The sequence below is a fragment of the Cicer arietinum genome, chromosome 3 (genome assembly GCF_000331145.2).
Source record: "Cicer arietinum cultivar CDC Frontier isolate Library 1 chromosome 3, Cicar.CDCFrontier_v2.0, whole genome shotgun sequence".
Taxonomy (NCBI): domain Eukaryota; kingdom Viridiplantae; phylum Streptophyta; class Magnoliopsida; order Fabales; family Fabaceae; genus Cicer; species Cicer arietinum.
Window position 1 is genome coordinate 61,050,779 of NC_021162.2, and position 12,774 is coordinate 61,063,552.

At 29.6% G+C, this 12,774-nt stretch overlaps 2 protein-coding genes across 7 annotated transcripts; both read left to right on the forward strand.

The window, feature by feature from the left end:
- Positions 1 to 2,376: 2,376 nt before the first annotated feature.
- On the forward strand, positions 2,377 to 3,759 carry LOC101503367 (gibberellin 20-oxidase-like protein). The gene is made up of 2 exons (XM_004492671.4): positions 2,377 to 2,901; positions 3,136 to 3,759. Exons 1-2 carry the CDS (start codon positions 2,543 to 2,545, stop codon positions 3,740 to 3,742), a joined length of 966 nt encoding a protein of 321 aa, XP_004492728.1. The 5' UTR covers positions 2,377 to 2,542; the 3' UTR covers positions 3,743 to 3,759.
- Positions 3,760 to 8,747: 4,988 nt separating this feature from the next.
- On the forward strand, positions 8,748 to 12,721 carry LOC101503705 (rop guanine nucleotide exchange factor 2-like). Of its 6 annotated transcripts, none has more exons than XM_012713683.3 (9): positions 8,748 to 8,884; positions 9,449 to 9,783; positions 10,172 to 10,291; positions 10,416 to 10,570; positions 10,806 to 10,880; positions 10,971 to 11,261; positions 11,377 to 11,532; positions 11,736 to 12,080; positions 12,391 to 12,721. In XM_012713683.3, exons 2-9 carry the CDS (start codon positions 9,489 to 9,491, stop codon positions 12,511 to 12,513), a joined length of 1,560 nt encoding a protein of 519 aa, XP_012569137.1. In that variant the 5' UTR covers positions 8,748 to 8,884; positions 9,449 to 9,488; the 3' UTR covers positions 12,514 to 12,721. The 6 variants fall into 6 exon arrangements, with proteins under 6 accessions (XP_012569137.1, XP_027188536.1, XP_027188537.1 ...); XM_027332735.2 differs by having other exon boundaries at positions 8,836 to 8,960; XM_012713684.3 differs by lacking the exon at positions 8,748 to 8,884 and adding an exon at positions 9,061 to 9,341.
- Positions 12,722 to 12,774: the final 53 nt, after the last annotated feature.

The window sequence follows — 12,774 nt, forward strand, 5'->3', positions numbered from 1 at the left end:
TTACATAGGTTTGCGATTTACTTGTGTTGTAGCAACAATAGGATTTAATAGTAAATCACATTAAGTGTATTAATCTAGTGTATCAAAGTACTATTCTTAAATGAAATATAAACAAAAAAGTAGTAATAGAAAAATTGGTGTATTTAATGTTGGATCTTTTGTTGGGAGTATGTTGCAAATCTTGATCAAGAAGATGATAAAATTGTTGATGATGAATGTTGCACAAATAAATTTCAAAACGTGTATATCATACTAAGTTTTAGATTCGATTCGCGCCCACCAATCTATATATTTATATTTTTGACAGAATTTTGATTCATGTAACATTAATTTTGTCTTGTTTTTTCTACCTCTGAAGTATCTCTAATATCAATTGGTAAAACAAAACAACTATTGAGAAATATTATAACATTTAGTAAATTAACAGATGCATTGATTTGAATTAAATCCAAACAACTATTTGATCAAATGATTAAGTTATTTAGTTTTACTACATTAATATAGCTATTAAATAATTTCAAATATATTTTGGAAATTCCTCTCGTATTTAATAGTTGATACACATTGAAATTTTCATGATCCATATAAATTATTAGTTTTTCATGACAATGTATGAAATTGTATTGTATCCTTTTATGCTTGCTAAATGAATAATAATAACTTTGGATTCATCACTTGTTTGTCTGTTTTATCCATGTGTACATACAGGCTATTCTGATCTGATTGTCATAGTGGAGCACTGCTGCTTACCAAGCATCTAAGATGAAGCTGGAACTTAGAAGCTTATCCATGTTTTGCATGTTGCTTTCCAAGTGTTTATTCTCACACTTAGTCTAATTTATACAGTTTAGGCATTTGATATGTCCTCTGTAATCTGTAGATAGTAGATACTGTTGAGCTTCAATGACATGCTGCGTTTAGATATTGATTTATATGATCCCTATTCTACTTGGATTGAAAAATGGTAAAACATTTGATTTCTAAGTTAAAAAAAAGACCTAAATCTTGATTATCTTAATTATGAAATATATAAAGCTGACAATAAAGTTTCAAAATAGACTTGTGTTGCTCATAAACAATGATACTTACTAACCCTCAAAGCATTTTCTTTACTGATCTAGGAATTGAGGATAGGATATTTTCTTATTTTCTTTACTTACATTTAGATAGTTGTTATGCATATTGTAAAAAATGTGATTTTTGTTGTGTTTCTTGTGTCTCTAATGAGATCACACACCTTCATATTTATAATGATGCTGCAATAATTACATTAAATGCCTAAGAAATTGTATTGACTAGGACTACTATCAATTAGCCTAGGATGTTGCACAATCAAGGAATAATTAAAACATACACTGAATTTTAACACCCCTCTTCAAGCTAAAGCTTACTATGCTTTAAGCTTGTTACATCAAAACATTTTATCACAAAAAAAAAAAAAAATGAAACTAAGTTTGACTATTGTTGGACTAGTTGAAAAGAGAAGACACCATTAATGATTCATGTGTGAAAGATTCACCATTGAATTGATCATCGGTGGGAATAAAATGTGCCACTAATATGATTCATATGTGGGATTACAGTCACCACCGGGTTGATCGTTGGTGGAAATAAAATGATTGTCTGAGCAAATGGTATCAGAGCAGCTTATGATTCTGTGACCCGTCTTTGTGCTTCACTACCACTGCCGGCAGCTGCAAATGCCGCCGGCAGCACCACCTTTTTCAGTCTTTCAATTTTTTGGCTTCATACCGTCATTTGTCACCATCAACTCCGGCTGCCTTTCTAGCAACCAGCCATGACGCTACAACTGGCGGACTACTATCAATTAGCCTAGGATGTTGAACAATCAAAGAATAATTAAAACATACACTGAATTTTAACACATATAAAATCAAAGCTTATGATTATTAAAATATGTTTAGCACTTCAACTAATTTTTTTGGGCTTAGGCCCTGTTGAGGTTCAAAAAATATAAGCTTTGAAAATCAAGGTTTAAGATGGTATAAGATTGTCCATAATATGGATTAAATCCCAAATTGTCCAATATTTGGGGATCCAAGTTGAATTTAGGAAATTGAATTGCTACACACTTAGCACAAATATGTCAATACACCCATTTTAGAAAATGCTGAGAAAAGTGTGCACTTTTTAGTGACATAATTTTCAACCCTTGTTGATGCTTCCCTTCTATTAATAGCCTTTTCAAAATGGTAGGCACATGATGGTTGTCAAGGTCATAGACTCATGATTCCCAATAATCATTTAGGTTTACACTTTACACCAATGACTAATTAATTTCCCCATTCATTTGGTCATATCCAAATGATACTACTACACAAAGCACTAACTTTTTAGTTTTACTTTTATATTTTTGCATTATATCTTTGGTAGCACAATCTTTCATTCATTGACAAAAATGGTATACCAAACTTTTTCTATACATTCTGTCTTATGTCTATTTGTTTGATCCATTATGCATATATTAAGTAAACCAAATTTTTTGTGACAATAAATTACATCTTTTGTTCAAATCATAGACATGATGTCTAACTCCAAATCTCATGTTAACATTCCCATTTTAGACATTTCTCAAACTTTAGAGCCATCTTGTTTATCTTCTCTTTCTAAAGCAAGCAAAGTTTGGGGATTTTTCCACATAATCAACCATGGAATCTCCAAAGATCTTTGTAGCCAGCTTCATTCAATATCAAAACATCTCTTCAGCCTCCCTTCTGACACTAAACTTAGACTTGGTCCTTTTTCATCTTTGAAATCTTACACACCTCATTTCATTGCATCTCCATTCTTTGAGAGCCTAAGAGTTAATGGACCAAACTTTTATGTTTCTGCTAAAAGTTCTGCAGATATCCTCTTTGACAAACAGGATTCAAAATTCAGGTAAAAACATAATAAGCACATTGTTATCTCTTTAACCTTTCACTTTTACCTATTTGATATCTTTTCCTATGTCTGATAATCAAAACTAATCGTATTTGTGACTTTAGAAACAGTTATGATGAAAGTAAATTATTTTCAAAATATTTACACGGCCGGTATATATCAATTAAATCCTTTATTTAATGGAACACAAGTTTATTTATTTTATACTTTTTATGTTTTGAATTTGATTAGTGAGATACTACAAGAATATGGCAATAAGATGGAGGATTTATCTAAGAAAATTCTAAAGCTTGTGTTGATGAGTTTAGGATATGGTATTGAGAAGAAGTTTTATGATTCTGAGTTCAACAAGTGTCATGGTTACTTAAGGATAAACAATTACTCTTCACATGAAACAATGGAAGATCAAGTTGAAGGGCTTGGAATGCACACTGACATGAGTTGTATAACAATTTTGTATCAAGATGAAATTGGAGGGCTTCAAGTGAGAACAAATGAAGGAGATTGGATAAATATTTTTCCATCTGAGGGAACACTAGTTGTGAACATAGGTGATATGCTTCAAGCTTGGAGCAATGACAAGTTAAGATCCTCAGAACATAGAGTTGTTTTGAAGCAACCTGTCAATAGGTTTTCACTGGCCTTCTTTTGGTGCTTTGAGGATGAAAAAGTGATTTTGGCACCTGATGAAGTTGTTGAAGAAGGAAATAAGAGGAAGTATAAGCCATTTGTGTGTTTGGACTATTTGAAATTTAGAGAGAATAATGAAAGAGGAAGATTTGAAAAAGTTGGTTTCACAGTTAGAGATTTTGCTGGGATTAATGATTATTTCAATTAAGATTTGAGTTCAGATTCTTTAGAATGTTTCGTCTTTAATCAAAATTCGTTAATCATTTGAGTTCAATAAACAAATTGCATAACATTTATTTATATAATAATTTCAAATATTAAAAGCATAGCTAGAGCTGCAACAGGTATTGTATGGTTGGTAAGATAGTTAAATAGCAATAGCAAACCTTATTTAATAGTTTGATTAATTTATAATTCTTTCCACTTTCATCCAACAAACCTAAGTGCTATTTATTATTGCATTTTGGACTAATGCACACCTATGTGGTCTTGCTAATTTTTGTTTGTGCCAAATAAAAAACAAACCATTGCTTTTCAGACAGAGACAAATTTATAAAAGGATAGATAAGGAAAGACACACAAAAGTTTTTTTATTCTACTACATATTAATAGGAAATACAATGATTCAATGAACTCATTGTTCCTACCTTCTAAGAACAAAAAATAAAAAATTAAGTGTTTTCCATGGATGTTTCATTTTATCTCATTCTCCCTTTTCTTCAAAAATATTTAAAGCATTGAGCTATAAATGATGTAAAAAGAAAATTGCATTATCAAATTGACATGTTATTGTGTTTATACATGCAACATTATTGAATCAGTATCCTTTTATAAATCAAAATATCTCTTCTCTACAATTGATTAATATTCCGAAATACTGATATCAATCTAAAGTGTGACATTTCACACTACTCAAATCTAAAATATAAGGAAAAATAAGTTAAAAAATATTGATATATTTATTGTGTTTTTTCCAATGTTAGATTAAATACATCAATATTCTTTGACCAGTTTTGGTTTATATATTAGAGAGTTTAGAATATGTTTTTTCATACGCATTCTCTAGGAACCAAACTTCGACAAAATGGTTAAAGATTTAAATATCTACCACTTGTATTCCATTAAGTTGGTTGTATTTTTATCATTATTTTTTTTTCTAATGTGGGTTGTATTGTATTTGTTTTAATTTGTCAACAACTCATTAACTTTCTATTTTTTGCCTTTTGTTTTTAATCGTTCGGATTCCGGGAAAATGAGACTAGTAATTTGAAGTTCGGTTAAGAGATACATAAAATCTGATCAAAAATTGTATCAGTCAATATTCGAACTCAATGGTATAAAAAAAGTTACGCTCGAAATGTATGTATAGTATATATAGGTATCAATTTCACAAGTCCACTAATTATTATCCTTATCCTATATGTTGGAGGAACCAGAAAATTTCATAGTTAAAAAGGTCTTACTAAAGAAAGCCCCAAAGTTAAAAAATCCCTAAAATTATGTAGGCTAAGTGGATCCATACACTTATTTTTTCAAATTCATCTTTCGATTATGATTTTTTTTTTTAAATTGATTTTTTTCAAAAAAAAAATTCAAAAACTTTTCTAGAAAAACGATTCAAATGATTTAAAAAAATTCTCTAAATTTTTTGAAAAAAAATATTGATATTTTTTATGAAAAAAATAAAAAGAAAAATATTTTTCAAAACTAATAGATCACTTAGGACCAAAAAAAAAATAATTCATCGAATCTTAAAAAATTATCTCAATAACAGACCTAATGCCAAGGGGTTTAATATAAGGCTTTTTAAGATGGATTTTAGACTTTAGTACATAGTTGAGAGCTCTAGTAGTGTACCATTAAATGGTACTTGGCAAGTTACTCCACATGGCTAGTGGTTTCCTCACAATTTTGTCATTATGCACTTGTATTGAATAATGCTCATTTGACCTTTGATTTTGTCTCTTCACCTCTAAATATACCATCAGAAATTAAAATTTGATAGAGTATTTTACGTTACCGAAAGTTAAAATACGATAAATAAAATAAAATAAAATAAAAACATAAAAAAATGGGGTTGAATGAGTATTTATCTTTTATCTATAAAGCACATGAAAAGATAATTTTATTTATTTGTATCATATACTACTTCATAGTCAAAATTTTAGAAAACTTTAAAAGAATTTTGTAACTTTGGATTAATTTAAAACATTCAAAATGCAACTTTTTTAATAATTTAAAAAAAATTAAAAATATGAATGAATGTGAAACTTCTTAAATGTAATTTTTCTAAAAGTTTTAAAAAAATTCAAAACTTTAGATGAATGTAAAACTTCCGAAATGCAGTTTTTCTAAAAGTTTTATAAAAATTTAAAACTTTGGATGAATGTAGAACTTTTAAAATATAATTTTTTAAAAAGTTTTAAAAAATTCAAAACTTTAGTTGAATGTGAAGCTTTCGAAATGCAATTTTTCAAAAAATTTAAAAAAAATACCGAAACTTTGAATAAATATAAAACTTCCAAAATGCAATTTTTCCAAATTTTTTTTTTGTGAATTTGGATGACCCCAACTCTTAAAATGTAAACTTTTCTAGAATTCTTTTTAAAAAATTGAAAATTTGAATTTATCAAAATGTTAATAATTTCAGAAAAATTTGAATATCAAATAACTGGAAATAAAAAAAGATAAAATGATATTTTCATGTACGTTTAAGGTGAGACATAATGGTGAAGGGGTGTGTAATTTCTAACTTCCAAACTTTATACAAATCAAGCCCACATTTTTTTGGACTTACACTATAATGCTAACATTGGGTTTCACTTGGATCAATTGTATAGGGTAGAATGAAGTGGAATGAAATGAAATATGGTAGTTAATTTTTCTTCTTCTATAAAATATTTTATTAGAAGTAATTTTATTCGAGACACATCAGACGTTAAATACAAATATTTTTTTTAGCAGAGATTTGAATCTTAATTCAGCATATTGAAAGAGTCTAACCTCTTTTGCTAGACTCAACTTCATAGATGATATTGTATATTATGATGTCATTTAACTTTATTCTATCTAATATGACCCATCCAAACATTTCAATTACTTGCACAAGAAAACAGAAACCATATAGTCTTAATTGTGATGGTCATCAATAATCAAACCATTTAACTTTATTCTATCTAATATGACCCATCCAAACATTTCAATTACTTGCACAAGAAAACAGAAACCATATAGTCTTAATTGTGATGGTCATCAATAATCAAACAACCAAGAAATAAATCAAATACTAGTGTGACATACTATATTGTGAGAAATGAGTTGGACCTTGCACGTTTTCGCACCTTCAAGGGAATTTTCATTTTCAGAATAAAGAATAGCATATCATATGCTGCACAAACACTAAATTATTACAGATAATTCAGCTCACTAAATAAAGAAGAAGAAACTAAACTCTAACAGAGATTAATTATCCACAAATTAATTAATATTTTCCCCATCAATTTTAATATTTTTAGCATGTGTGCCTTTCAATGTCAAGTAGGATCCTGAAACTTAGTTTTAAGCTTATTTAGTTTTTTTTTTAATCTTAAAATAAAATATTACATGACAGCTAAAATCGTTTGTGAAATAATTTGCTTCACATGCATGTGCAAAACAACATTTTTTTAATAATATATCGTTAATAGAAAGACAAAGAGAATTTTTACCACAAAAAACCAAAGAGAATTATGGAAATTAAATGTCATTAAAATTTAAAATAAACAAATAACACCATTAAAAACTAACAATTTGACTAAAGTAAAATTTATTATTTTTTTATAAATAAATATTAGTAATTAATTATATTAGTATTTTTTTTTTTGCTTAATTGCAATTTTAGTCCCCTATTTTAACTGAATCACGAAAGTATTTCCTCATTTTATTTCTCCCCAATTTTGATCTCTAAACAAAATTTTGGTCCAAAATTTGACAAAATGTCATTTTTTTAAGTCATACTACACTATTTATGATCATAGATTTTAACTACAATGCACTGCGAGATCTTAAAGTATGGTGTGCCTTAAATAAACGTAAAAGAAATAAAAAATTTCATCAAATTTTTTATCAAAATTATGTTTGTAAATTAAAACAAGAGAAGAAATAAAATGAGAGTATTACTTTCGCGATTCAATTAAAATTAAAATAGAACTACCAAAACTATAATTAATTTTTTTGTCCCTTCTTTTCATTGGTTGCCTCTTCGTGATAAAATATAGTGCAAATTAACTTTTCACTTTCTACCATTTCAAATTCAAAACTTCTTTTTTTTAAGGCAATAGACTATGGAAAGACATTATAGAAGGAAGAAAAAACGTATTTAATTGCAGAACTTCAAATTCAAAACTAAGTTCAAAAGACATGTATAAACATATTAACTATATACACCTACTTCTGTAATGTATACACCTACTAGATCTGTTTTTGCTGCTGCTTTATTTTTGGGGGGCCCTTATTACGCAGAATTTTATATTCCGTCCCAAAATAATTATAGTATGTAATCATTTTATTCAGATTAAAAAAACATAATTAAAAAAAAAAAACAATAATTTTATTAAACTATATTTATATGTTTATAATATTAAATAGATGTAGAATTAGTAAAAAGAAATTAAAATTAAAAGCGATAATTTTTTTTTTTGTAAATTACGACAAGTGGAGTATTATTTACTCATAACTTGATCTAAATTAAAGTACTTTAAAATGCGTGATTATTTTAATTTTTAAGTTTTTAATTTTGCACTGTAATTATAATAATTTTCCTAAGTTTTTTTAAGTGCAATTCAGATGATTAAAACTAGTGGACATTTAATTTGTTCGGACACGCTGTTTGGAGGTACACTAGTGTTTGTAAGTTTATTTCAAACAAAAATAATAAAATTCCCTGAATCAAAATTCTATTATTTACACAACATTCATTAAACAAATATGAGTAGTATCTCTACGTACACAAAGTCTAAACATTCTCACATGACTATTTTCAACCAATGCACACCTTGCATGCCTTGTTCTACACTTTTTTCCAATCCCCTTCCCTTTTGTCCTTTAAATCTACTTATAAACCAATCACTAATATTTGACACTGACACGTCAACACCAATAATAATTTAAGATAATAAATTAGTTAAACGTAATTAAAGTGTCGTTGTCGTGTCAGTGTCTCTCACAGGCAAGTGCCTTGGTGTCGGTGCTTAAGATAAATCTAGATAATAATTTGTCCATTTCTACAACTTGGTCACCGATATATATTAAATTGTTTGGTTTTGTTCAAACAACTTTCTTTCTTTTGCATGGAAATTCTTCAGTGAAGAAGGTAAAGTTGGGAGGGAACTGTTTCAAACGTTGTTATAACTGGTTAATGTTTAAACTTCAAATTCAAATAAAAAAAGGTAACATTAGAAAAAGAATGTTTGGGACCGTTGCTGCTTTTTTTTTTCTCCAACCGTTTGTTTTGAAGTTTTAAATTTCAGTTTGGTTTCAATTTCAACATCAGAAAGTTGTCCAAAATTGCTTTTTTCTTTTTAGTTCACAACCCTTTACTGCATTTTTCATTGAATTATTGGACTCTCAATAGAAGCAGCATTGTTTTCAAGAGCTTTTGCTTTTTTATTTCCTACAGAACAAGAACATTCAAATTTTTTTTGCTTTTTCTTTTTAATCTCCTTTTTTTTTTTTACCCTTTTGTTTTCTATATCTATAGTTTGATTTCGATGAAAATTACTATAGTTTAAGCTGAGTTTTTAATTTCATGTCATGCTTTATATCATATAGTATGTGCCAAAGTGATTACAGTTTATACAAACTACTGAAATTAATTTAGAGTTCACAAACAAACACAATCTGTGACTCAACCCTTCATTTTTATATATATTTGCAGGTTTTAAAGAAGTTCATTGATCACATATTATTGAACTAAGATGAATAAATCATCCAACTTTGGTGAAAATTCTGATATGGATCATTCAGTGAGTGATACTCCTGCTTTTTCTCCATTGAGTGGTGATTCTTTTGGATACTGCAGAGTTTGGACAAGCTCAGATGCATCAAATTCAAATTTCTCAGACACTTTAGATGATAGCAGCTATGCTAGTGAACCTTCGCCTTCACCGTCTCAGTGGAGGGATGTTAAACCTGGTCTTTCCAAGCTAGGAATGAAGCTGCGCAAGAACTCGGTCCATACTAAACTTGATGATAATGATCTCTTGGATACAGGTTTGTTTGTTTAGTTACTTGAGATTTGAGAACATTTTCTCCTCTTAGAATATAGGTTGGTTTGGATAGTTAATTGTGTAATCTTCCTCTTAGAATGTGTACAATTCCTAAGAAGCCTGGATACATAGTACAATAAGATACTATACAAAAATGAGACAAAGATTTTGATACATGTATCAGTGTCAGATACATGTCGAACACTGATACGTCTCCAATTTTAATGTATCTGACCTCATAGGCTATCTAGACAATAGGGCAACCTAATGCACGAGGCTTCCACCAAATGACAGTCTTATCCGTGCTAGCGGAAAGACTAATTCCAATATTTGAACATGTGACTCCATATCAAAATTCTATGTAGACAATAACTTAATTATGTTGACATCAGGTGAACTTGAAATGATGAAGGAAAGATTTGCAAAGCTTCTGCTAGGAGAAGACATGTCTGGTGGAGGGAAAGGTGTTTCCACAGCAGTTACAATCTCAAATGCCATTACCAATCTCTATGGTAATAATTCTTTTATGATTTAACATTATCAATAGCATAGTCTGATAAAAAAAAAAAAACAAGAAGGCTATTTGATTGCCAAATTATTTGTACTTGAACATATTTGGATTGGGAATTTCTGCAGCAACAGTATTTGGACAAAGCTTAAAATTGGAACCATTGAAGCTTGAGAAGAAAACCATGTGGAAAAGGGAAATGAAGGTTCTTTTATCGGTGTGTGATTACATACAAGAATTTGCACCAACTGCACAATATTTAGAAGACGGCACAATTGTTGAGGCGAGTTTTGTTTCCCAAATGATAACTATTACTTAAAGGATTTTACTGATATGCATTATAAAGATTTTTTACAATATCAATCACTCATAAGCATTGGATTACCAAAAAGATTTTACTTTGATCATATCAACCTTAAAAGCCATACAAATAGCTATTTATGATTGATTGATAGTGAAAAATATTTTACACAAATAGTTCGTCATTGTCATCTCTAATATATGATGTACTCTTTCAGATGATGAAAAGCAGGCCAAGGTCAGATATCTATGTCAACCTCCCTGCACTGCAGAAGCTTGACACAATGCTTATAGTAAGACAAACCTCAACTGCTTCTTGCATGTAAGAACTCAGTTTTTCATCAAATTCTTGTAACTGACAAACGTGAACTTTTTTTCTGCAGGAAATATTAGATTCTTTTGAGGATACTGAATTCTGGTATGCAGAGAACATATCAGCAAGTTCACCTCGCTTACGCGCAGCCTCGTTTCGAAAGATTGTTCCAAGGAAAGATGAGAAATGGTGGTTGCCTGTTCCTTGTGTTCTCCCTGGTGGCCTCTCTGAGAAGTCAAGGAAACACCTTATAGAGAAAAGGGATTGTGCTAATCAAATTCATAAAGCAGCAATGGCCATTAATAGCAATATTCTTGATGAAATAGATATTCCAGAAACATACATAGAAGATCTTCCAAAGGTTAGTCCTCATTGTTGATTGATACCTATTGTTGAAGATCATTTCTTTTTTTCAGAAATTCTTGGTCTGAAAGTTTCTTTTGAAATCTCAGAATAAGTCTGCATTTTTTTTCCAGCTGAAATTCTATTGCCAAGTGATTGAGGATTCCTATAAATGTGACCCTATAAGGCAAATGTCTTGGAATTTATCATCAAATTTCATAAGCCTTTTATGGAAGCCAATAATAGCAGCTGAGTCTTGTAGAAAACGCGATGATATAATTTCTTATAAGGTACTAGTAGCATGAAACTTAAATGAAATGCATTAATCTTATGTTTATTTCCTTGAAATTAGTTATAAAAATTCAAGACTGTTAAGTTAATGCAGAAGAACTGTTTTCATGCTACTAGTATATAATGCTTTCATTCACATTTGTTTATCAAAATGCATGAAATTTAATCTTACTCTGCTTTTTTCAAACATTAATTTCTTCAGAGTGGAAGAGGAAGTCTAGGGGACACAATTTACCACTACATGTATACTGCAGACAAGTTCTCACCTGATCAACTTCTTGACTGTCTCAAAATAAGCTCTGAACATGAAGCACTTGATCTAGCAGACAGGGTTGAATCATCAATGTACACATGGAGACGTAAAGCTTGTCTTAGCCACTCAAAGTCATCATGGAAAGAAGTAAAAGATCTCATGGATGACACTGATTGGAAGGACAAAAACTACATCTTAGCTGATAGAGCTGAGGCTTTGTTGTTTTGCCTCAAGCAAAGATATCCTGAACTTTCGCAAACTTCTTTGGATACATGCAAGATCCAATACAACCGGGTAAGTTAAGCCTTGAACTCATATCTTATGGGAAGCTTTGAGAAATAATAGCACAAGACTAAGTTTATTTATCCAGATAGATATCGAGTCTTGATTGTGAGCGGATATTTTGAGATTCACATCAAATAAAGATATGGTCAAAATAATCCTTATAAGGCTTGAGCAATTCTCAACTCTTAGCTAGCTTTTAGGATTGAGTTAGCATAGTTTAAGGCTGGTATCCATTCATTGTAAAGAAAATAAGATGGAATTAAACTAAGATATTTATATTTAGCACATGAACTAAGAATGACAACGATCTTTTTTGCAGGATGTGGGGAAAGCAGTACTAGAAAGCTATTCGAGAGTTTTAGAAGGCCTAGCCTTCAACATTGTTGCTTGGATTGAAGATGTTCTTTATGTAGATAATTCAATGAGAAATCGAGAAGTCTAGAAACCACAACTGGATTTCACTACTCCATTATAACAATGTTTCTCATCCATTCAACAATCATTTGTAAACCATAGATTTGAGAGGATGCAGACAGTTAGTAGATGATGTGTGATAAGATATTCACTTGCATCTGTTGAAGTTTATTTGTCAACATTATATAGAAGACAGTTTCAACATTCAGTTGAAGTTTATATATCTTTTTCCACTAGATGTCCAAAAACTGTATTTTGATAAGTTCACATTCACTTTTTGAAATATCTC

Excerpts from the sequence above, each read along its gene's own strand:
- LOC101503705 (XM_012713683.3), top strand. The coding sequence starts at position 9,489 with ATGAATAAATCATCCAACTTTGGTGAAAATTCTGATATGGATCATTCA. Across the intron at positions 9,784-10,171 it reads TAATGATCTCTTGGATACAG|GTGAACTTGAAATGATGAAG; the intron begins GTTTGTTTGTTT and ends TGTTGACATCAG. Across the intron at positions 11,533-11,735 it reads ATGATATAATTTCTTATAAG|AGTGGAAGAGGAAGTCTAGG; the intron begins GTACTAGTAGCA and ends TAATTTCTTCAG.
- LOC101503367 (XM_004492671.4), top strand. The coding sequence starts at position 2,543 with ATGATGTCTAACTCCAAATCTCATGTTAACATTCCCATTTTAGACATT. Across the intron at positions 2,902-3,135 it reads AAACAGGATTCAAAATTCAG|TGAGATACTACAAGAATATG; the intron begins GTAAAAACATAA and ends GAATTTGATTAG.